The sequence below is a fragment of the Pholis gunnellus genome (assembly GCF_910591455.1).
Source record: "Pholis gunnellus genome assembly, chromosome: 4".
Classification (NCBI taxonomy): Eukaryota; Metazoa; Chordata; class Actinopteri; order Perciformes; family Pholidae; genus Pholis; species Pholis gunnellus.
In genome coordinates this window covers 1,969,290-1,995,044 of record NC_136530.1, presented here as the reverse complement: position 1 = coordinate 1,995,044, position 25,755 = coordinate 1,969,290, and the positions used below count along the sequence as shown (strand labels likewise).

Sequence of the window (25,755 nt, the reverse complement as noted above, 5' to 3'; positions counted from 1 at the left end):
CCTCTCCTCTGCTCTCTGTTCATCAACCGGCATTGTTGTCACGTGACTGCCGGTCTTTGCGGGATCAATCATGGCTTCATAGTTGCGTTGAGGAGCTCAGTACTTAATGTTTTTTTTAATGTTACATTTTGAGTTTTGATTCGGTTGCTTTTCCTGACGAAAGCATTCTTCACACATGATGTGTTCAAGAACTGTTGAAAAGTAGAAAATCAGTCGATAATGTCTTGTTTTTACAGCTTCTAACTACGATATATATTTTATTTTCTATATACAAAAACTCATATAGACAATTGAAACGAACAAAAATGACAATGAAACAAATGTACAAAGGAGTTTCAAACCTTTTGGTTCTATGTCAACCATTCTGACAAATGATTACTTTGACTTTTGGGAAATTCATTTATTCACTTTCGGACGGACATGAAGGTGATATAATAAGCACTTGTTCCGAAATTGGGAACTACCCCTTTTAATATAATCTGTTTTTAGAATGAGACTTTTGTTGATCACCAAGTTACTGTAACATTAAAATGTCTCTTTGTGATCTACAGTCTCCATGTAACTGTATCCCAAAAACTCTTCCAAGATGTCACCAGATGAGTTAAAGCCATAAGTTATTGCTGCGATGCGGCTCGAGAGAGTCTGTGCCCGTTTTGGTTTCCCTGCATCCGGATCAGCAGCAGCCGGACCTCCACAAAGCGTCTGCTTGTGTCGTGTTTGTTTGCAGTGAGCTCTGCCTCATTTTTGCATAACTTGTGTAGTGGAGGACATGTGACGAGAGAAGTGAAGACTGAACCAGAGAGAGGACAAAGAGCGTTTGTCTTGTGCAGCTTTTCCCCCGTCACAATGTTTTGTCAACAAACTCAATTCTGCGCCTGACTTCAGATTGCTTGATGTCATGTGGATCTGTTTTTAAGGTAGTCGACAGAAGATTAAAGTATCAGAGGAATCAGGTGTGTGTGTGTGTCTCACATCCAAACAAAGTTATCTCTCTAAGTTTACATGTTCTTAATAAGCTGTTTACATGGCTAATATTTATATTCCAGTAATATTCCCGTATTACATGCAGCTGTTTGTCTGATTAACATATTTTGCTGTATTTGATGTTCTAACGTGCCGTTTATCACGTCTGAATATGGAAAAGTGGAACATCAGGAGCAACTCGTGCCATTTTGCGTCAAAACCACAGACTTTATATAAGAAGTGGACGTAGTCATCGTGACGTCACTCATTGGTTTGTGGACTGTTATGAAGCCTCGAGTTTCGCTATTTCTGAAGAAAACTAGAGATTGAGACCATAAACTCATGTTTACAATGTTTACTGAGGTAATAAATCAAGAGACAAGTAGTCATTTTCTCATAGACTTCTATACAACCAGAGGAGTCGCCCCCTGGTGGACACTAGAGAGAATGCATGTTGTAAAGCACTTCCTCATCGGCAGAACCGGAGGTTGCCGTCTGGTCAAAATCAGTTTGTTTGTTCAAAGTGTTCCAGAGGTGGAGGACTTGTTGGACCGTGTGAACTCAGTCTCCCTCTTTAATTTCTTCAAACACCTTCTCTAAAAGGTCTGTGTTGAGATATTTGCTTCTAAAACCAGAATACTATCCACATATCACACGTTTGAATCTGAGAATGCTCCATTCAGAATATCCAGATGGAATACGATAACATGAGCCGTACCAAATTAGGAATATTGTCCTCCTCTGAATAATGCATGATGCACTGTGTTACTATGCCTGGTGTCTTTTGGATGATGTAATGACTTCACTGGGTGTGAACGTTTAGTTTAACAAATAGATTAGATCTGACCTGTGATCAGATTAAACTGATAGAAAGTACCAGTAACACAAAGAGTGCAGCCTGACTACAGTGTGATTTGAAGATGGAGGTATACGGGACATAACTCAGGGATATAATTGTTTTTATTTTGAAGCAAAGCTCTGAATAGCCTACTAGTTGTTGTCCTCCCCCTTTTCTCTCGCCCTCTCTCCCTTCATCCCCTCGTCTTTCCTTCTCCTCCCTGCTGCAGTCGTGGATGACGCATCACTTTTGCCGTGGAGCTTTACAGGAAGTGTCGTTTTTTCGGCACAGTAGCAGCCTCAGACATGCGTATGCATTGCTGATCCACAGCCAGGGAACACTCGCAGCATTTTGATGACATCACCACCCCACCCCTCTCCCTTCCCCTTGTTTTGCTGTTGAAACAAGCTCACTCTCTCACTCCAGAGAGAAAGGAGCAGGCATCAGTAAAAAAAAAAAAAAGGGAACAAGAGGAGGGGCTGCTCGTAAGCGAATGAGGAGGCAGAGAAGCTTTAGTGGGCTAGCATTGGCTAACACACACACACACACACACACACACACACACACCACACAGGAAGAGGAGAGGGAATATTGCTGTGCATTGTTAAGACTTGTACCGCGTACTGTGCTGCTGCTGTTTCTTCCCTATCTGGAGCAACAAAAGTTCTCACGCAGTTTCGTCGTTTCGCCTCTCTGGATTTCTTTTTTTTTACTGCGCTGACATGAGGATGAGGGACTCCGTGGATTGGCAAGTGGGCAGCGAGCGCCGGGGTGGAATACTTCTCTAACTAGCCGGGGCTATACTCTCTCTCATCTCCTCTCCAAGTGAGCTTTCACTCCTCGGTCGGAGGAAACAACTCTTTTTCAGGATGCTGCCTTTAACCAGCACTTGTGGAGGGTAGCCGTCAGCTCCATCCTTCAGGGGGAGGCAGGTGTTTATTTTGCGACAAGAGTGGAATGAAAGTGACAGGAGCCGTATAGACTTTGTGCCTTTCTGGGGGGGGGGAGCCTAACTTTTTTAAAATTATTATTGTTGAGAGAGAGAAAGAGAGAGAGAAAGAGAGAAAGCCGCCATGCTGAGCCTGCAGGATTCGGTCTTCTTTGAGATCAGCATCAAATCTCTGCTCAAGTCCTGGAGCAGCAGCTGTGAGTACCGTGTCCAGCTTCCACACATGTTTACATACCACACTTATCTGCCACACTTATCTGCCACACAGCAGCCAGCGGTAGCATTGTACATGCTTGCATGCAATCCGGTCGGTGAGATTCCCTATCGCCTCTCCTTTTGTAAGAGCAGCGGTTATTAATGGAGTTGTCAGGATGACGGATTGTGTTTGGTCCAGGTTTAGCCGGGCTTGTTTGATGTGTATGCAGGTGGCTCATCATCGTGCTCTTGCTCCTGGTTGTCCCGTAGATAATGTTTCCATTGATGCAGAACACCGGTAGACTCCAAGTACCATCTCCCAGCTTTATCAACTTCTTATTTTTACAACATCCAGATCTCCAGTTTCCACACAATCGTCTTTTAACTTTTATAACCCTCTCTCTCTCTCTCTCTCTCTCTCGCTCTCTCTCTCGCTCTCGCTCTCGCTCTCGCTCATTCCCTCTGGGGCGGCTAATGTTCCCCTACTATTGATCCGTCTTCTGTTCCCTCCTATTATTAGCTTCCCATGTATTGCATCAGAAATCAAAAAAGGCGCTGCCGCCTTCGTCTCTATTGAAACGTAGTGATGGACAAAGGTGGACGGCAGTTTGACACGAACTCTGACCAAACGCTCCTCTTGCCCGAAAAAGGAATTTATTGTTTTCCTTTTTAAAGGGGTCAGCTGAGTTGTCCTCCTGCGTTTAAATTAAATTATTTATATTGTGGGTTGGTTACTTTCATTGTGACGACAGGACCAATGAAAATAAATCAGTGTTTTTAACTTTATGTTGCAATATTGATATCTACCATAATACAGTAGGTTTACTGGAAAAATCAATTGAGAAGCAGCTTTATTTTTGTTAATTTAACACCCAATAAATCAAGATATTTCATCGCATTGATGCAAAAAAAAACAATGTTGGTCCTGCAAACAGCACAACAGCATTACTAATATTATTAAATATCCAGATATATTAAAGTGAAGCGAGGGAAATGTTGTTTGAGTACAAATCCAAGGGTTTAAGACTTCTTCTTTGTTTTAGATTTTGATAAAAGCTTCACATCAGTGTATCACACACACACACACACAGAGTTATTCTGATAACGGTCGGGAACGTGTCGTACAAGTTTGTTCTAGATATGGAAGTTTTAGAGTTTGTTCTAGATATGTGTGGCTCGGTAACTCAGTGGATTTTAATCGGGGAACAATCACCAGAGATTTGATTTGGTCCTAAAACATTGAATGATTTACATGCTGTGGTAGTGTTTTAGAAATCTGTTCTTAGAGAACTGATGCGATGTTTTTCACACAACAAAATCTTTTTCTAATCTAATCTCATGATAGTAAATCTGGCCAATACAATGGCATTATTATGAGACGGTAGGTTTTGTAATCACGTACAGGTTTTGATGAACTAGTTGTGGAGGTAAGCTGGTAATTATCAGGGTTTTATAGTATTATAGCAGAAGCAGCCTGACATAATGAAGAGAGCCTCCAGTAATGTCAAGATAATTAGTTTAATAGAAGTGTAATAATTTCTTCTTAGTGTCAATGAAAACGAGCAGTTTGACAGTAAAGAGGTAGACAGGAAACGGAGGGAGAGAGAGAACGGTATGACCACAGACTGTATCCAAGAAGTGGAGGTAGTTGGTTTGTGGACTGCCGTTTTTAAGCCTTGAGTTTGACGTTTTGTCCGTCACCATCTTGGCATTTTGCAACCAGTGAACAGGAAGTGACCATATTAGGACTGAGGAGTGACGTAGTGACGTCGTATACGTCTCTGGTAGAGACCTGTCAATCACTGTGTAGCCCCGCCCTAAAGCATCCCCTGCTTTATGGTCTGTTTGACTCTAAATGGACCATCATTTACTAAATGAACATCATGCTGTATTGAAGAAGACTTGAAACTAGAGATTGAGACCATAAACGCATGTTTACAATGTTTACTGAGGTAATAAATCAAGAGAGAAGTAGAGTCATTTTCTCATAGACTTCTATACAACCAGAGGAGTCGCCCCCTGGTGGACACTAGAGAGAATGCAGCTTTAACACATGAAGCATTGACCCCACTTTTCAGAACTGGAGGTATGACATGCAGCAACGGTCACCGGCTGGAATCAAACCGGTGATGCTGCGGTTATGTGGCATATGTTGTAACCACTTCGCTGCAGAGGTGCTCTAAAGACCACATATTTTAGGAACTTGGACTGAAAGAGAGAAAATTCACTTCCATCAGCGTAACAAGAAATTGTTTTGTTTTGCCTAATTTGAGCTAATTGGACTGATCTTTAAGAGCTCTGCTTGATTTTAGTTTGTTGTGATCACAGGAGGAAGTTAGTCCCTGTGTTGTTGGTAAGGACTTAATCTCGAGCAGTTAACTGTGGTCAACAGTCAGCTTTTAAATGTGTAGAATGAAAACTAAACCAAGAGGAGCGTGAGTGATGCGAGTCTCTGTGGAGCTTTTCTCTTTTAAAGTTGACATGTTCTCCTGTCTCTTTTGCTCCGGGTGCTTTGGTTTCTCCACACAGTCCAAAGATATGCAATTCATGCAGATATGAACCTCTTAATTGCCCACAGGTGTGAATGTGAGTTTCAACATATTTGTCTCCATATTTTGCCCGGTGATAGTTGTTGACTCGGCCGGGATTTACCCTGTAAAATAAAGTCCCCTCTCACCCTTTTCTCCCCTCTCACCCTTTTCTCCCCTCTCACCCTTTTCTCCCCTCTCACCCTTTTCTCTCTCCCCCCTCTCACCCTTTTCTCCCCTCTCTCTCCCCCCTCTCACCCTTTTCTCCCCTTTCTCTCACCCCTCTCACCCTTTTCTCCCCTCTCTCTCACCCCTCTCACCCTTTTCTCCCCTCTCTCTCCCCCCTCTCACCCTTTTCTCCCCTTTCTCTCCTCGTGCTTGTTGCCAGTTTTTTCATTGAGCCTCTCAAACAAAGAGGGCCTAATGTCTCTCTAAGCTGCTTCAGCATCCATCAGTCGAGTCTCTTTTTGTGACGCTTTTTCATCGACGTAATGAAAACAAACATTCAACATTAATGTTTTGTCAAGAGAAATCTACTTCCCCAAAGTTAAATTGTACTTTCCTCTCAACAAATAGTTTTCTTTACTCGTGGTCATCAAATAACAACGAAGACAGAAGTCATTGGTGACGTTTTATCCGTGTTGCTCTCAAACCTGCAGCAAAAACGGCTCCCGACGTCACCCAACTCAACTCTTGTTTCCAGGAGGATTGAAAAAGCATCAGCTCATAAACTTTGTCTTTACCTGCTGCCGTTTTCTATCGAGAGCCTGATCGGTGCTGTGATGGCTCAAGTTTTAAGTTTAATCTAGTTCTAGAGAACATTTTAAAGACAACAGTTCAGCAAAGTACAGTACAGTACGAACTATTTGTTTTGATTCTTTAGAAACCGGAAGTCTTAAAAATCTAGATTTAAGTTAATATCTTGCAGCCGAATCAAATAGTTAAGAGGATATTCAACCTTTGTTTCTTTATAATACATTTAATACTTGACTTCTTTCTTTACAGGGTTTGTATGAAGGTAATAAAGTACACCATGAATAATTGCAGATAATTATAATCCCTCCTCGTCATAACGTCTGGTGCGTTGAGCATAAACACCTTTGTGCTCGCTAAACAAAACAAAGTAAACACAAAGCTCCATTATTTTTTTACCACTTGCTAAGTTGTGAGATTTACAAGCCTGACGTTGCATTTTTCTTGCCCTGAGGAATCCTTAATGTTGAACCCTGCAAGCGGCTGAGTGTTTGACGACGTTGTTAGCTTGTTCTAAGGTATCTCGACATGTTGGACATTAATACATGTGCGGTCACAGTTTAGCCGTTTTATGATTCATGAAGGAGCGTCCATGTTGCTTTCTCAATCTGTCCATTGTTGCACTGACGTCTTGTCAGCTTCTGGAACAAACTCTCTTTGCGCTGCATCTGTTTGACTCTTCTGTAGAAGTCGTGTTGGTGAAGAGTAAGCTAGTAGTAACTCGTCAGAGTTTAACATGTTGAGACACAATAGCAGAGCTGGCACTGCCACATAAACACTGGCAGAGATTCCTTTGTCTCTCTCTTTATGTCTTTATAGAAAACAAACGGACACACTCAGAGAGAGAGAGAGAGAGAGAGAGAGAGAGAGAGAGAGAGAGAGAGAGAGAGAGAGAGAGAGAGATCTTGTCAGGGGAAGTGAGCAGGCGTTTGGGAGGGTTTTATTTAACTGTGACAAGGTGGAGTCACTGCGCTGATAGTTGTGTAATCTGTTTCTTAACCGAGGAACTCTGGCGGGGGGGGGGGGGGGTCACAGGCCTCTCATAACAAAAACAAGCGTGACTCTCCTTCTTTCAGGTTGTTCTGAATCTCTGATACCAGTGATCTTTTAAATGTTTCACACCACAGATAAACTGTATTTTGGTCGATGGCTTGATGAAGACGTTTAATGAGGAAGAACGACGAATAGCTCATTTGTTTCTCAGTTGATGGTGCAGCCTTGAGAACCTCTAGAACCAGGTCTGTTTCACTTCTTCAAACTCTGCTTTAACATGTCCTCACACAGCGGTTCTTATGATGTACTACAGAAAGGTTACTCCTCCATTTTTCGTGCGTTTTCCTCCAAAAGTCCAGCAACGCGTGTCAATTTCAGCTCGTTACATCAATACAGTCTTTTTCAAATAAAGATTTAAGGTTGAAGATGATGTGGATAACGTACGGAAACGTGAGGTGCCTGCAGATTACGGAGCGTTGCTTTTGCAGGTATTGCTCCGAATGGATGAGAACAGCCTCACTGACGACGTCCGACGGTAGATTCAATCAACCTTTATTTAAATCTCAAGGAATCTTTTTCAGTGATAAAGAATAAATACACAAAAAGAGAAAACAATCAGACACCAGAACAAAGTTAAAACCAGTTACATTGATTTGTGGAGTCAGCTTTTGGAAGATAATCTGAATAATAATAATAAAGTTTTGGATGCTACAGATAAGTGTCATGTCTTAAGGAGAGAGCGTTTTTGTTGTGTTGCGTGAACCAGTCAACAATCTATCTGGCCCACAGAAAGGGGGGAGGGGGGGAGGGGGGGTGTATTACAGAGCACTGATTGGCTGTGAGGAGCTGGCTATGTGACATCATTGGGGGTGTTGGTGCAGCACAGTAAACAAAGAGGGAAATGCTTGAAAGGCTCTCTGTGCTGCTGGACAACATCACCACAACACAGCCGACGCTGTCCGACGCCTCCCAACCGTCACTTCACTGTGAAAATATAGCTTTAGAATATTTACATGTTCTATTTGATCTTTATGGTGGTCGTGGGTTTGAGGAGGTTTTTTGTGTAGAGATGTTGAATAAATGAGCTTTACTTCAGATGTATTCTTTGATTTTGAATTATATATATATATATATATATATATATATATATATATATATATATATATATATATATATATATATAGTTTTAATTGGTTTAGATTTTATTTTAATAACTAAAGCTACATTTTATTAAGTAAAAGTATTAATAGTGATGGTTATTTTGCTTTTATCATTTGATAAGCAATTAAATGGCAATTTGTCCCATTTTATACACTTATTTTGTTTTTAAACGTCTGAATTAAATAAGTACTAATTTATAATCATAAATAAATCATTTTTAATCAAAGGTTGTTTAAAGGTTAAGGCTAATGTGTCGTTTTTCTGCATAGAAATGTCTAAAAACAGACCTGTTTAGTTGAGTTTACAACAAATTTAAAACCAGAGAAATCTGTAATTTAAATTGTACAATAACCTCCATTAATACTGCATTTATACTTGTGTTATTTATATTGTAGCATTATGTACATTCTATTTACATAGTCCTTTATTTCTATTTGTTCTTATACTTTCTTTATGCATAACTCTATATTTTAACTTAATGAAGGATTTTTCTGGATCCTAAGTTATCCGAGAAACGAGCTAAGCTAACATTAGCGGTAGCTCAGCTCGCTGCGTCCGCTGAGCGTCGTCAGAGAAACACGTGAAGCTGCTTCGTTCAGTTTTAACTAACTACTGCAATGAAGACAGCAACTCCCATGATTCAACGCTGCTTCCCAACGTCACCGTATTCTGACTTCTGTTATTGTTACTGAGACCTCTAGCAGCAGAAAATGACGTATTGAGCGTTAAACTTGATCTAATATAACATTGACACTTCTAACTGAAACCATGTCTGATATTCAGACGTCTCTCAGGCTATAGAGTCTTAGATTCTTCAGCCAAGTTGAGCATACTGTGCATATTTTTGTCGTTCAAAAAAAAAGCTTCACATGCGAGGTATGAATGTTTTTCCTTCTCTTAAAAAAACAATATATTCTTTCCAGCACTTCCTCTCCTCAGTGGCGCTAAGAATGTTTCTGAGTGTTTCTGTGACAACCAGGAAGAAACAGAACAAGGCCTCTCTTCCTGGGAGGGAACGAGGTAAAGGGTCACTTTACTAAAGGCTGGACTGGAACCATTGTGGACTGGACCGGATGTTGTGTGGCATAAATCTGAAGAGAACTATTGAATGTTATGAAGCCTCGATTCTCTGAATATGGAGCAACTTGGCCGGCTGTCTGAGCATCTATGGAGATGAGTTTCATGCTGATGGGGCAGTTTTCATGCATTTCATTTTAGTGGTAAAACGGAGCTGGTACTTCAGTGCTTTATAAGGTCATTTATTGTTTATGTGTGTGTGTGTGTGTGTGTGCACTTACCTCACTCTTTCTGTTAAAAATACCTCTGAGATTATTAATGATAAACCTCAGTTATCTGGAGACTCGCCACTATTTATGTGAAAACATCTTCAAACAACAACTATATCTATTCAAGTTCATCACCAAAACTAAATTTGATGATGAACACATCATGATCGCGTTATAATGTACCTTCAGCCAGTACTCATGTTCACTGAGCAGAGCCTGAAGGCATCATAGTGTAACTGAAGTGAACCTCCGTTGGTTAGCCGTTAGCGGTGCTGCTAACGTTACTAGCTCTCCTCCTGTTGGTTAGCCGTTAGCAGTGCTGCTAACGTTACTAGCGCTCCTCCTGTTGGTTTAAACACTGATTGGTTGTTTACAATGAAACATGATCAGAGACTAGAAACACATGTGTTACTGAGTCAGTGAAACTTTATTTACACTGTGAAGGTTAACGTTACACTGTGTCATTGATCCGTACGGGTCACAGATGGACAGCGGTCCGTTACGCCTCTAATATTTACTCTACACGACTGAGCATTACACCCATATGTGACTTTACTAACATCTATTTCCAAAACTGTGGCCTCGAGCGTCTCTGTCATCTCCTTAAACACCAAAACCCTAAAGATTTGCGTAGACTATTTGAATAGGACGACCAAATGACCTGCACCACATGTAAATGTGCAGCGCTCCGGCTTCCCTCAGTGACCCTGGATGAACGTTTCATAAAGCTGCTGATGGAGACGTTCAGTTTTACTTTCCTCACCGCTGAACTCTCGGCCTTTTTGCTTAACTGTAATGTACTTTTTTAAAAGGTGTCGTAAAATTGATTAACCAACCATTCATGCATTTTTTTTTTTTTTTTTTTTTTTTTTACTTTACTGCACTTCAGTGTGTGGGGAATGTAATTCAATTAATTGTTTCTGTAGTGTGATAAATCCCAGAAATGGCTGCTTAGAATAAAGTAGTGTTAACGGCACAATTAGTTACGACACCGCAGTAGATTCATATAACCCTCCACAGTTGGCTGTATTAACCATTGGTTGATTTGGTTTATGTTAGTTAGATTTTGTAGTATAATCTTTCTTCACTATCAGTGACTGCTGTATATTTTGTAAAAGTGAGGTTTACTGTTCTGCTTGTTATGCAAATATAAATGTGTTAATATGATAATAGAATCCGTAACGTACATTGTTTTACAGGGTTTGATGTATAGACGACAACTTGATGTGGTCCTTCTTGTCTTTTCGTGCAGATAAAATAAAAGTATAAACGACAACACAGATATAATACATTTAAATGGACAAACTTGCAGATTAGCCTGAAGACTAAAAAGGGGGAAAGAAGCAACTAGGTCAGTCTCTCAAAGCAGAAGTGGAGAAGGACAACGCCTCGTCCATCTAGTCAGCTTCTACATTCTCAGTCAGAGCAGCTGGGTTCACCTCAAGTAGCTGTTAGCTAACAGCTGTTAGCATTGTGCTCTCCAACCCTCAAAGACCTTTTTGGGTTATTTTATTGATTAAATGAGGTATCTTAGTGATTTAGATGTGTGCTTTTAGAAAATAAGAAACAAACTAATTGTGTTTAAATATTTAGCTAGCTGTTACCTAAACTAAGCTAACTGACTGCTAGCTTCATACTGTATTTAGCAGACAAACATGAATGTGGTGTCGATCTTCTCATCTAACTCTTGGCAAGAAAGCGAGAGCTCTCGCTCTCTCGCTCGCTGTCTCTCTCTCTCTCTCGTTCTGTCTCTTGCTCTCTTGCTCTCTCTCATTCTGTCTCTCTCTCACTGTGTCTCTCTCATTCTCTCTCTCATTCTGTCTCTTATTCTGTATCTCTGTCTCGTTTACTCTCTCCTTAAGACATGACACTTATCTGTAGCATCCCAAACTAAGATTCCCGTCTCTCTCTCTCTCTCTCTCTCCCTCCCTCCAGCTTCTGCACCAGTCAGCAGCAGCGTGAGTAGACGCCGCCCCCCCCCCCTCGGTGACCCCCCTCTCGTGGGAGAAACTCAGCGCCGTCTCCACCATGTCGAGCATCACCATCGACCCCGAGCTCAAGCCCGGGGAGTTCGTCATCAAGAGTCTGTTTGCTGAGTTTGCCGTGCTGGCCGAGAAGAAGATCGAGATGGTGATGGCCGAGCCGCTGGTGAGTCGAAACAACAGGAAGTGAAATTCAATATGCGACACGTCATGTGACCCACGCTGCTGAGACCGCCTCTCTTTGGCAACTAACTGCCACAGGAACAGGAAAGGCACATCATCTTTATTATTATAATAATGAGCTTTATTTATGTATGTTCATTACATAACATGAAGCTCAACGTGCTGATCAATCAATAAGAGGTATTTAAAAACAAGACACACAAGAAGCAAAAATAATAAAATCACAATAAATTAGAGATACTTCTAGTAATACAACAAGTTCAGGGTGGTAAAGCAACTGTAAGGTATGAAGCACCCCAAACTCATTTAACCTGATGCATGACTTTATTCAGATTGAGTACAGTTGTCTCTCACTTGCTGACTCATCATCAGGTTGCTTGACTGACAGCAACCTGCTGTCGTGCAACACTACAACTCTGCTGTGTTAGTAACTCGTCATTCTGAATCTCCGTCTCTCTCTGCAGGAGAAACCTCTGTCCCGATCCCTCCAGAGAGGAGAAGATGCACAATTTGACCAGGTCAGTACCCGATTCTCACATCCCGAGACCAACACCAGCCCTCTGGTGTGTGTGTGTGTGTGTGTGTGTGTGTGTGTGTGTGTGTGTGTGTGTGTGTGCGTGTGCGTGCGTGCATTGGCCCGTCTGTCCCTCATCTGTAGCTGCTGCAGAACTCTATACAATAGGCCCGCCTGCTGCAGAACGCTTTGTTCAGCACGGCACAAAGCCGACGAGGACGTGGTGCTATAGATCCAGCTGTCCCAATTGTGAGTGAGGAGGAGGGGGGGGGGGGGGGACAGGGAGTGTAGAATCGCTGTGTCATCCTCAGCAGTAAATCAGCATTGGGTGCTGGAGTGTGTCAGGCGCCATAAGGGCAGAGGGAGCGGTTGCATAACTCTGCTGCTCCGGCATCCGTCATCATCCTCATCACGCTGCACCGACCCTCGAACACAGACTGACCACCTCCCTGTTTTCATGTTTTATGTATCGTCTCAACTGTGATCTTGAGTAGCTACAGTCCTGATTTCTTGTTTCTTTCTGTGCTCATGTGTTAGTGGTAGAGTTGGGTTTCACTGCTTCCTCATACAGCCGGTACTACACAAATCATCGTAGATTATCTCTATCTCACATGTTGCGTCTAAAACGCGCGTGGAAAATACCAGTAATGCCGCTTTTTATTTTTTATTTTCAGTTGCGCAACTTTCAGCCCGCCATGATGATGACGGTGCGGTGAATTAGCAGTTGTCTCGCTGACTAAACTAAATGGATTTCCAGCGACATAAATCCCTCACAGCAGCTCTACTGCTTGATTTGTCTTTGACCGGCTGACATTTGAACCCAATGTTGTGATGTCCCTTAACGACGAGGGTGAAACGAGTAATAATATTCTGTGGGAAAGCAAGTAAAGCTCAGCGTAGGACTGAACTAAAAGGATTAATTCTCCTCTATATATTATGATCTTTATGGAAGAAAAAAGATATCTGCCGGCTCTGATTGGTTGTTCCTCGTCACATGACTGAAGCGTTTAACTATTTAACTGTTTTTGTCTTGGTTGCGCATTTCGACGACGTCGCTCTCGCTTTTGAGCGCTATTTTCGACATTCACATTGACAGCAATGGATTTGAGGGCGCAAAAAAAAGTGACGTAGAGACTTCGTATGCGTCTCTGGTAGAGACCTGTCAATCACTGTGTAGCCCCGCCCCTAAAGCATCCCCTGCTTTATGGTCTGTTTGACTCTAAATGGACCATCATTTACTAAATGAACATCATGCTGTATTGAAGAAGACTTGAAACTAGAGATTGAGACCATAAACTCATGTTTACAATGTTTACTGAGGTAATAAATCAAGAGAGAAGTAGTCATTTTCTCATAGACTTCTATACAACCAGAGGAGTCGCCCCCTGGTGGACACTAGAGAGAATGCAGCTTTAACACATGAAGCATTGGCTTCACTTTTCAGAGGTTGCTGCCTGGCTCAGACCACATTTGGATGATGATGATGATGGTAGGGATTAAGGACTGAGCCTTCTCCCTTCCTTCCCACTTCTGTTGAGAGTTGCACATGAGAAGACCAAGTTTATGAGCTGAAGCGCAAACAAGCATTTCAATTATCCTGGAAGAGTTTAGTTGGGTGACGTTAGAGAGGATGTGCAGCGTGTGTTACTCACCTAGAGAGGTGAGCCACAGCTGCTCGTAAAATGATGGACTGACTTCCTTTTCGCAGCGATTTAAGGATATGAAAGCCATCTAACCCTCGTCTCTCCTCAAAGCCAAACGCCACACTCTGCTGCAGTTTGTCCTCTTTAAGTAAACAAATAAATTGGCGACAAATCTACAACGTACAAATGGGACACGGAGGATTTGCGTCGCTGCCTTCAGACTATTTTGAAAACATTAGTTTTTTTGCAAACAGAAACATCATGCGTGTTTATTTTGCATTCAGAGCGTTCGTTGACAAGGTGTGAACTGACGTACTTAGAGCGGTTCACTTCAGATCCGGATCACCCAAAGACTGATGTGTGCTCAACAAGTTATCCAACACCACGCTCCTGATCATAATCAATAGCTACAGTATGTCACCCAGAAAACTTCTGGTCTGTATTTGTCAGGTTGAAGTATTTAACGTGTGCATTAAAATATCAATGAATGTAATGTTTGTATGTTGTTGTTTTTCCCAGTTAATAAGCTCTATGAGCTCAATAGCAGAACACTGTTTGCCCTCCCTACTGCGCACGCTGTTCGACTGGTACCGGCGGCAGAGCGGCACCGAGGACGAGTCCTACGAGTACCGGCCTCGCTCCAGTACCAAGTCCAAAGGGTGAGACGCTCGTCTTTGTTTCAACTATGTCTTCTTCTTCTTCCTCACGTACGAATCATTTGTAGGCGACGTGTAATCATTTTCTCTCTCCCGCTCTGCAGAGACGAACAGCACCGGGATAAAGATTACCTTCTGGAACGGAGGGACTTATCCATAGACTTCATTTTTTGTTTAGTTTCAGTGGAAGTTCTGAAACAGGTGAGTTATCTGACACTCTGCTCTGGTTTACTGGTTTACGCTCCATATAATAAGTGTTTTTCCAGTTGGGTAGCTGGGGTCAGTCGACTACTGTTTACATCGACCTGTTTGACCCAATATTGACATGAGGTTATTACAGAGTGGCTGTGGTTACACCATGTATTTCCACTTTAACGTCCTCCAGACGGACTTAGTTTCTTTGTTGCTGTTGATGTCTGTTGTAGTAAACATGTATAGTATTGTATACTCTCTCTTTTACCTTTGGTGAATCGGATGCCGGGTTTCTCACTTTATTTGATTTAATTTCAAATGTAACGGTTTATATAGTTTGTAGTTTATATATTTGTTGACGTTAGGGTGACCAGATGAGAATGGAGTGACACTCTGAGACAGTAGTTATAATATTAGAGAGAAGTCCCGCCCCTTCCTGTGGACCACCAATGGGACCTCATTACAGAAAAGAATATCTTCAGAAGTCAACGGCGAGAGTTTGATTTTTGCCATGAATTACAAATGTTTGTCATTTTAAGGGAAGAAAGTCTCAATTTGTTGTAAAACTGTGGAAGTATAAGACTGTAAAAATACGTAATTATAAAAACTACACAACCAAACGTTGTACCAGGATGTTACTGATAAAACGAGTCGCTGGATAAAACACATCATGTGAGTTAGCTTGTTAGCTAGCTAGCCAAGTTGACGGCCATGTTGTATGAAGCGATGGTGACGAAGTTCACTGAGCGGTTTCACACAAAACTAAACGGTATTACGACGAATCTACGACCAACTGCGGCTTTCCTAACTTGCTAAATCATTTTTATAAAAACACAAACGTGTGTAATTAATGGCACAATTCAAACGGGATCGAAAAAAATATTGCCGTTGGCTACTGTACATATTTATTATGATTTAAAGTACCGGAAAGGGGCGGGACTTAGTCCTTCTAGAGGAGAATTCTTTCCTATAGACTTTAAAAAACTTTAAACAACAATATATCCCTCTTCTGTCCTCCCAATATTGTTTTGCATTTTGTCTGGATGTTCACCAGGTTTGGGACATCGGGCTCCGTAGACGTTTAAATTCAGGAACGTCACAGCAAAGCGTTGCCGCTGTGTGTAGGAACGACTGTACATGGCTTTAAATGATCAGATATCTGAACTGCCAGTGCAGCGTTCACCACTGATCAGAGTTGTTTTATTCTTTCGCTCGTGGTTTGCAGACGTAGAAAGATAGGAGCATTGTTTCATAGCTATATTTTATTTACTTATCTCCTGTGGTGCAGAGATGAACTGCAGTGTTTGTTAGGGGAGTCTCTGCCCTCAGGGGGACGCGGTAAATAAACACAATGGCATCGGACCAACTCCCGACTGAGTTGTGTTTCTAAAGTGGACTCGTCCAAAATCTCTGCAGCATTCTGAACTAAAAGCCGATCCCTGGGGACCGGAGCTAAGTTGTCCTTGGCTTCTTTCCTGTGCGTTTGCTCCTGAATGGAAGCAAAGAGAAAGACTATCAATGCTGCTAATAAGACCAATGATTCCATGTTCTGCCTTCACAGATTCCTCTTCATCCAGTGCCAGATGTTCTAGTACACGAAGTCCTAAACCTGGCATTTAAGCACTTTAAACACAAAGAGGGGTAAGTACGCATCCGCACTGATGGATTAGTCATGAATAGAAAGTACTGATGAAGATACAGTGGTGCTCTCACTTCAATAGACGGGCATTGTGTCACTATCAACTGTCATTAATGACACTTAATAAAGGTTATTCGGCTTTTCATGAGAAAGTTCTTCTTTTTCCAGCTGTGACAGTCGGCTAGAAAAAAGGTTTCGCAAGGATAACTTTTCAAAGTTACTTGTTTTTCAATTGAAAAACTTGTTCCACTTGTTTTACAAACTAGAATAAAAGGAAACCTTTTTTTCCCCCCACACCTGTTATCCAGTCATAAACTGAGACGAAAAAACAATTCATATCAGGCGTAATAGTCCAGCTGTGACAGTTGGATAATTTTTGGAATTTGTATTTCTGTGAAAACAAGTGGAGAGAAAAACAAGTTTTGGGATTTTTTTTTTTGTCAGGATCTTGTGATCACATGTTTGTTGTTGTAATACTCATTCTGGCCACAAGAGGCTGAAGTGCAGCACCACCCCATGTTCTAAAAATAGGACGACACGCCTTTCTGTTTTTTTCCAGGTGAGTTTTAATTCACACACCTTGCGAACACACACGCAGGAAGAAATTAAAACAGGGAAGTGGTCATCAGCCTCATGTGGCCGGCACGAGTATTACAACAACAAGCACTTTATCTTAAAAAAGAAAGACCATCTTTCAATGTCTTCCACAGTAAAGATGTTCACTTGTTTAAGACTTGATGACAAATGCTTTTGATCGACAGGTACTGTGGCCCGAACACTGGCAATGTGCACATCATCGCAGACCTGTATGCTGAGGTCATCGGAATCCTGACGCAGTCAAAGTAAGCTGGCTGAATAGTAACTTCACACACGTTGTCATTAGTTTAGATATGTGTATGTGTGTATATATATGTATGTCTTTGTGTGTGTGCTCAGGTTTCAGACGGTGAGGAAGAAGTTCATCACAGAACTGAAGGAGCTCAGACTAAAGGAGCAGAGTCCCTACGTGGTCCAGAGCGTCATCAGCCTCATCATGGGCATGAAGTTCTTCCGGGTTAAAATGTATCCCGTGGAGGATTTTGAGGCCTCTTTTCAGTTCATGCAGGTGAATTATAGTCCTTCATTTGCACGGGCGTGTATCTACAGTTAGTGTGGCTGATATGAGTGTTTGTTAAATTGCACCAGACATTTTTATTTTATTTTATTACTGCCGCTCTTTGTTCAAACTCAGCAGCTCTCTGTAGCGATGGCTCATAAAGCTAGATGAGTAACGATCAAAGTGTGTGTGTGTGTGTGTGTGTGTGTGTGTGTGTGTGTGTGTGTGTGTGTGTGTGTGTGTGTGTGTGTGTGTGTGTGTGTAATGGAGCTTGTATCTTTTTTCATTAACCTCCTTGCAGCGGTATCACACTCGCTGGTTTCTTAAAGGGACAGTTCACCCAAAAGTACTTCCTCTTACCTGTAGTTCTATCTATGACTCTAGATGTTTTTGGTGTGAGTTGCAGGGTGTTGGAGATATAAATGATATTGGAACTCGACGTCTCTTTCCAGAAATCATGAGCCGGTTAATCGAGATAATCCAGAGAGCTTGTTGTGAGCGGTTTCGTGTAGGAACCGCGTGTTAGCTCAGCTAGCTAATGTTGCGGCTCAGCTGACGAGGTCACCATGATTAAAAAGACAATAACAGGATGCTGTCCGGTTCTCTTCTTGTCATGTGAGCAGCATAACTTTGGTTCTGCATCAGTTGGTGTTGGAACACTTTCCATCACAGATTAGTTCATCTGGAGTTGAGATGTGTGTTTTCTATTCTGCAGAACTCCTATGAATCGTTTAGACTCAGTGAATTTGATCCATTTTATTATTTTAATTTATTTCTAAGTGCCCTGAACTGATGTCTCCATTACATTTCCTTTGTGGCATTAAGATTACATGAATGAAGAGTGAGTTCATAAGATAAACCTGGGTTAGGGCTGTCAACATTGTCGTCTTAATACTGCTGAACCATCTTCCTCGTCCTCTGCGTATTCTTCATACATGTGTGTTTGATGCTCTTTTCTAGGAGTGTGCCCAGTATTTCCTGGAGGTCAAGGACAAGGACATAAAGCACGCCCTTGCTGGTCTTTTCGTGGAGATCCTCATCCCCGTCGCAGCTGTGAGTAAACTTTTTAAATGATCTCCGCTGTTTTACTTCAGGCGGATGAATCTCTTGGTGTCATTTTATCGCGTTGGGATCATCGGTGATGAGTCGTTTTCCTCCTCAGGCGGTGAAAAATGAAGTCAACGTGCCGTGTCTGAAGAACTTTGTGGAGATGCTGTACCAGACTACGTTTGAACTCAGTTCCAGAAAGAAGCACTCTCTGGTAATAATGATATCAGACTCTTTCTCCTCTTCCTCCCCACCACCCCTTTCTCCATTTACTGAGTCTTTACTGCTTCCTTCTCCTTTTGTGTTTCACTCTTCCTGTATTTTGTCAACTTCTCCATTGAAATATCTGAAAATACAACCTCACTGTTAGTTTATAATTACTGACCAGCTTTCATATCTGTATCTAATACAGAGAGTAGAGATGCACTGATTGTAGTTTTCTTGGCCAATTCTGATATCTGTAACTTTCCATTCATGAAACATCGAAATTCAATCTGTGACGTTACCGTCTGTGCTGCTGTGTGTGCAGCAGTTCTACAGAGTGAAGCCAAAGCTTCACGTCTTAACTTGCATTGTCTCTAGTGTCCACCAGGGGGCGACTCCTCTGGTTGTATAGAAGTCTATGAGAAAATGACTCTACTTCTCTCTTGATTTATTACCTCAGTAAACATTGTAAACATGAGTTTATGGTCTCAATCTCTAGTTTCAAGTCTTCTTCAATACAGCATGATGTTCATTTAGTAAATGATGGTCCATTTAGAGTCACACAGACCATAAAGCAGGGGATGCTTTAGGGGCGGGGCTACACAGTGATTGACAGGTCTCTACCAGAGACGTATACGGCGTCTCTACGTCACTCCTCCTCAGTCCAGATATGGTCACTTCCTGTTCACTGGTTGCAAAAAAACAAAACGTCTGTCCTTAAACCAATGGATGACGTCATGAGGACTACGTCCACTTCTTATATACAGTCTGTGGTCTGTGTTTATGTCATTACATTCATCTCTCCGGTGTGCAATGCTTTTGTGTTTATCTCTTCTTTTTTGTTCAGATGCTAAATTCCTCAATGACTCAAAACTGCTTCATCCCTCTGACGCTGTTTTCTGTCCAGGCTCTGTATCCTCTGGTGACCTGCCTGCTGTGTGTCAGTCAGAAGCAGTTCTTCCTCAACAACTGGCACATCTTCCTCCAGAACTGCCTCTCGCACCTGAAGGTACACGCCGAGCCTTTACACCCGATCCATTTCACAGTTCGTAGCACAACGACTGCATTCTTCAGATTTTAGGACACATTACTTGGCTCTGACAACCTCAGAGGTCTCATGACTCGTGTTGTGTAACATTTGAAATTCGATTTATGTGTTTTCTGATTTGCCATGTGAAAACATCAACATGGTGTTACAACATGCTGACTGAAGAAGGGTGTGCTCTGTGGTTCTGTCTCACAATAATGTACTTTACCCTAATCTATCGACAGCCAGATCTGGATAGGAATAGCACTTGATTTAATAATCTAATAATAGTCTTTGTTTAATAAAAGCTGTAATTTATGCTCAAAGACAACAAACATGAAATAAATGATTATTAGGTGTCGCTAGTTATCGCAAGTGTGACCACAACTGGTTTCACAGAGAATAAAATAAATGGTTCCATCTTTAAACTCTCGTGTTTCATCTGATGCTCGTTGCATGTTCAATATCTCAAGTGCTGTTTTAACTCAGGTCTGTAGATGGCTCCCTGTAAACTAATTACAAACCAATCAAACCCACTTTCCTCTTGTCCCCTGACCATCGTGGCCCCTGATCCCCCCCCCCCCCTCGTTCTGCATCGATTACCCTTTTTGTGGCGATCCCATGATCTTGTGGTGGATAGATTTCATGTTCTTCGCGTCTTTGTGATGGTGATTTCCGATGGTTTCGAATGGCCGTCTTGTCTTCTCAGTGATCTCATTTCCAGTGTTCTCTTTCACTGTCATTGTTTTAGGTTTCCTTCATTCAAAAAAAATACAAAAGGCATAATCAGTCAGTCTGAGTTGTGGTGATGCTGATTCTCTGATTGAGATCATCTGACTGGTTTGTGTGTGATGGGTTAGGGTAGTGATGACCTTTAGTGATTTAGGGGGTTCTTGTCCAACCAGTGATTTTAACCCTGTGGCTGCTCTTTAAAAAAATGGTCAAAGAAAAATCAATAAATGACTTAAAGGGACAGTAGTGATGTTCTGTAGTGTGTTTGTATGAGCAGAGTAATGTTCTGCTGTGGACGTATGTTAGACTCCTAACAGAATGTCTATCAGTGTGAGTGAACGCTGTATTTAGAATGTGTTCACCTCTTCACCTTGCTGTCAGACAGACCTTTCTGAGGGAACTGAAGCTGTTCTCTATGATCTCTACAAAGACACCAGACTCATTCACTGAGACACTGATTCTACCTCACAACACAGGAGCTGCTGCTCTGCTGCTGCTCACAGATGGTAGTGAGTTAGTGTTGTTGAGACTTTAGTGATTCTGAACTAACCTTTAAAACACAGTGAATGGAGTCCGGTGTCTTTGAAAACATTCTAAATATAGCGTTCGCTTACTACTGACTATTGCTCAGAACCTCAAACAACCACACTTCAAAACATCCAAACTCTACCTTTAATGCGTTTGCATGCTGAATGTTCTGCATGTATGTTCTCAGATTCTTTATTGGTGTTTTACAAACTAATGGAGATTATAGTTGAGGCTGTTTGGGCTGCCCTGCTGTAAAGTGTGATCCCCACAGGGTTAAGACACAGCAAACAGCATCTTGAGCTTGCTTGATTTGGATTTGAATAAATTGCTGATTTTGGGTTTCGTTGCTTGTCGGCTTTGTAAAACAAAATGCTCCGCTCATTGTTCTTTCACACCTTTAATTGTCCTTTTCCTCATGCTTCAATGTTTGTCTATTTATTTGTATTTTCTCTGATTTACAGACCACAGCACACCTTATTTTGCTTTATCACTTTCAATTAAGATTTGTGTCACTCTTATGTTGAAATATATATATATATTTAATATATATATATATATATATATATATATATATATATATATATATATATATATATATATATTATACCATATCAAACACAAATGAACTGTTACTTTGTATTACTGGCATGCCACTAATAAGTCCACAAGTGGCCGGTTGAACAGTTCATTGTGTTTCATTTCAGTACCGTCACATTGACGAGATACTTCAGACTGCTCTTTTCATATTTGTTTAGTTTTTGCCTTTTAACATGCATGTTACCCCCCCCCCCCCCCCCAAACCCTTCATTCTTTGTCTCCTGTCATGTGATCTTTTTTCTCACGTTGACTCGCTCCAGATGCCGTCTAACAACAGCATCCGAAAGCAGATTGAGACGCTGCAGGTGAGTTTATCTGGTTGGCAGCGACCTGCCCGGTGCTCCCGTCCCTCTGCAAAGGTCCAGGTCCTAAAACCAGGAAGCTAGATTATGAATCCTAATATGGGCGAAGGGCGTGGCCCACCCAGCTCCGCCTCTGATTGGAGAGTAGTCGTAGTTGTCGTCTTCGTTGGTTGGATTGGTTAAATTTCGGCGTGAGGAGTGAGATTGGTGAGGGTTAGGATATCAGGGTGAGCCAATCAGAGGCAGCGTAGGGTGGCTCATGTGTTGGAGAGCAGAAAGCTCAGGCTGGGCCGGTTGATGAAGTCTAAACTACGATCTCCAACACTTCTGTCTATTCTGTAGTTAGTAGCTATTGTTGTCCCAGAGATGTTTGATGTTTGAGTTTATTCTTCAAGCAAAGAACCGACTCGAGGTCGCCTCCAGAGACCAGCTGCTTGTCCGGCTCTGAACGCCGTCTTGTATAGTTTCTCCGTCTGAGGCTAAAGATCCTCCTCTTTATTTGAAACTCTTCCTCTGTTGCCTTGGAGTCGATGGTATATTTTATATCTTAGTCACCCTCGGGTTTCATCTCTGTAACGGTGTCTCTGGAAGTCCCAAATGTTCCCACTCGGGCATGTTCACACATGTCCTGGCATGTCTCCATGACACCAATATTTTCAGAGGTTTTTCAGAGTATTACATTTCCTTTTACTTATACATTGAGTCAAACAGGTTATATGTTAAATCACTTAAATCATATTCTATTAACACTAGTTATACACACATAGATGTGTGTTTAAAGCACAGTGCTGATGGATTGTGATAAATCCAACTCATGACGTCGCCGTAGCAGGATTGATGACACCGTGACCAGGACGTAGAACCGATCCACCTGATTGGCTCACGTGGGTGGTGAGTCGTCCTCTGTGGTGACTTTGAAGTGTGCAGAGGAACACGTTGACGTGTTGTGTTGTGTTGTGTTGTGTTGTGTTGTGTTGTGTTGTGTTGTGTTGTGTTGTGTTGTGTTGTGTTGTGGCCTTTCAGGCTTTGTTGTTGAGCTGGTTTGTGGTCGGTGGTGATGACTGTTGTCTGATATTTAGATTTGTAGATAAAAGGGTTTTTCTGCGTCCTTAGATCTTACTAAGTGCGTTTACTCAAGTACTGTACTTAAGTACAATTTCGAGGTACTTGTTCTTTACTTGAGTATTTTCATTTTATGCTACTTTATACTTCATCTTCACCACATTTTGGAAGTCATTGTACTTTTTCACTCCACTACTTCTATTTGACAGCATCAGTTACGATCTACTTTACAAGGTTCAGATTATTAATACAAAATATAAATCTAAAGATTTTAATATATTGAACTAATAAATGATGATGTAGTTTTATGGATTAAGCTACTGGGAGGTACAGTATATAAACTAGCTGAGATTATGTTAATGCATCAGTAATTATAAAACTAACATGTATTATTCTGCACAATCAGTAGTTTTACTTTTGCTACTTAAAGTACATTTTGATGCTCATACTGCATTCTAAGTAATATTTAGAATGCATGACTTTAACTTGCAGCACAGTATTTCTACTCTGTTATTGCTTAAATATCAGCCATATAAAAGCATTTGATCAACCAACAAAGGTTGAGAAAGTTATAAAACTGTTTTAGGGAACCTACAGCTGCGTTTCAGTTCTTTTAAATAGAAACTCAATAATTAATTTACCGTCTAATTCAACAAGCCAATTAGAGATTATTAAATCTTGCAGCACAATAGTGTACTTGATTTTATTTGTAGAGATGGCATCTTTGAGTCCCAGTTGATGTTGAACACCACGTTGTTTGTGCCCGGTGATCTCTGATCTGCTGGTCGTCAGACTGTGATTTGTTGAGTTGCAGCCAGAAAGATTAGACGATTAGTTGCATTAAAAAAAGAGGCTGCTGGCCTGTGGTTTCCAATCCAGCGTGGAACAAGACAGCTTCTCACTTACCTCTAGGTTTATGTTTTGTGTTTTGTTTTATTTCCCCCAATTTTGAGGAAATCTGCCTCTGACATGTCGTGTGTTTACAGCATCGTGTTGCTAAACCGAGCCGTGCTTAACTGAGAGCCTCCACATCGACATCACTGTTTAAAAGTCCTTGTTCATTCTTAAAGTAGTTCCACATCAAAGTAGCTTTTAGTTTTTGTTTTGATATATATTAAAGTCCTTTATTAGTCCCACAGAGGGGACATGTGCAGTGTTGGAGCAGCAAAGGAGACAGAAAACCAACCGGAAACAAACAGTAAAAACCAACATGATCAAATATCTGTCAGTAGGCTGAAAAGTTGAGTCCACATTATTGCACTTATAAAATATTGATGCTGCACAGAATATTAATAACTATCTAATCGGCAGATATATAAATATTAGATGGAGGAATAATAACAGGAGCTGCTGTGACAGTGAGGTGGATAGAAAGGCAGAGAGATCTTCACCAAACGAGTTTGAAACCACAAACCTCCATAAAGCCAACAAGGTGAAGCCGTCATATGGAAGTCCAACCGAGACCACATTACACGGTCTGAGCAGGGTCGCCCACAGTCTGGACCATCGGGTTGGGACCAGTCTGCAAAATAACCCGACACACGGGCCTCATCGCGGCTTCTTCTCATTGCCGTCCTCGTGTCCAGAGAGGTAGAGAGATTCATGTCACGAAGACGGGCTCGGTTAGCCAAACCTGTTGCGTCTCTCGCACTGAACTATTCATATTTGTGAATAAATGTTTTGCAGTTTGAATAATGGGAATTGCTGGGCATTAGTAAGCTTTTAAAAGACATTTTTTGTGACAATTGCAAATGAAAAATAATTGTCTTTATGATTTTAGAGAACACTGAAACACTTTTGTTTTGTGTTTTTAAAAACAAACATTAGAATACTCACTTGTAACTTGACTTAATTGCTTGTAACTAATGCAGTACAAGTTGGATTTAGCACTGTAATGCTGATTCAGGCTACAGATTCAGCCGGATTGCATTAAATCATACCAGACCAGCAAAAAACAGACAAACGTAACGGTCCTGTGCATGAATCTCAACAATATGTTCATTAGAACAGTTAACTTAATCAGTCCATAAAATGGTCCTAATGGTTATTTTCCTCGAGATGTTTTCTTCTTGTTGACATCATGTCTTTATACTCAAAATTTCTTCCAAAAGCCCATAAAATAGTTTTTTATTTCACTAGTTTTACTGCCGACTACATCTTCAAAATGCTCAGCGATCAGTTCAGACATGAAACTCATTGGAAATTAAGCACAGAGGCTGGAAAAGGATCGTACAGTTCCTCAAGAGAACATCAACGCGGTCTCACAGGTCTCACAGGTGGGTCGGGTTACTTCCAAAATCAAAGTGAGTGGCTCATATTGTTGTCTTTACATCCACAGAACAAAGACCCTAAAATGTCCCGCGTGGCTCTGGAGTCTCTCTACAGACTGCTGTGGGTCTACATCATCAGGATCAAGTGTGAGAGCAACACTGTCACACAGAGGTCAGTTGATTGATGGCTATGAAGTACAAGCCTTTTCAATATTAAGCCTTGTTGTTGAGCAGTAAATAAGCTTAAAATATCCTTTTTTTTCCCTCCACTAGTCGACTACTCAGCATCGTTTCAGCACTTTTCCCCAAAGGCTCCCGGAGTGTGGTGCCCAGGGACACGCCGCTCAACATCTTCGTCAAGATCATCCAGTTCATCGCTCAGGTGAGTTTGAGCCGACGTTCCTGGATCTCACAG

The 25,755-nt window shown here is 41.5% G+C and overlaps 1 protein-coding gene across 3 annotated transcripts in view; it reads left to right on the top strand.

The window, feature by feature from the left end:
* The first annotated feature begins 11,639 nt into the window (after positions 1–11,639).
* Positions 11,640–25,755, top strand: part of fryl (furry homolog, like) — a 47,890-nt gene continuing 33,774 nt past the window's right edge. For 2 of the 3 annotated variants that reach the window (XM_079157378.1, XM_079157377.1), the window contains exons 1-13: positions 11,640–11,814; positions 12,296–12,349; positions 14,508–14,647; positions 14,749–14,845; positions 16,398–16,477; positions 17,237–17,317; positions 17,412–17,580; positions 18,532–18,624; positions 18,734–18,832; positions 19,730–19,831; positions 21,967–22,011; positions 25,409–25,512; positions 25,614–25,722. In XM_079157378.1, coding sequence (XP_079013504.1) covers positions 11,695–11,814; positions 12,296–12,349; positions 14,508–14,647; positions 14,749–14,845; positions 16,398–16,477; positions 17,237–17,317; positions 17,412–17,580; positions 18,532–18,624; positions 18,734–18,832; positions 19,730–19,831; positions 21,967–22,011; positions 25,409–25,512; positions 25,614–25,722 — 1,293 coding nt within the window. In that variant the 5' untranslated portion in view covers positions 11,640–11,694. The remainder of the gene's footprint in view (positions 11,815–12,295; positions 12,350–14,507; positions 14,648–14,748; positions 14,846–16,397; positions 16,478–17,236; positions 17,318–17,411; positions 17,581–18,531; positions 18,625–18,733; positions 18,833–19,729; positions 19,832–21,966; positions 22,012–25,408; positions 25,513–25,613; positions 25,723–25,755) is intronic. The other variant, XM_079157379.1, reaches the window with a different exon arrangement.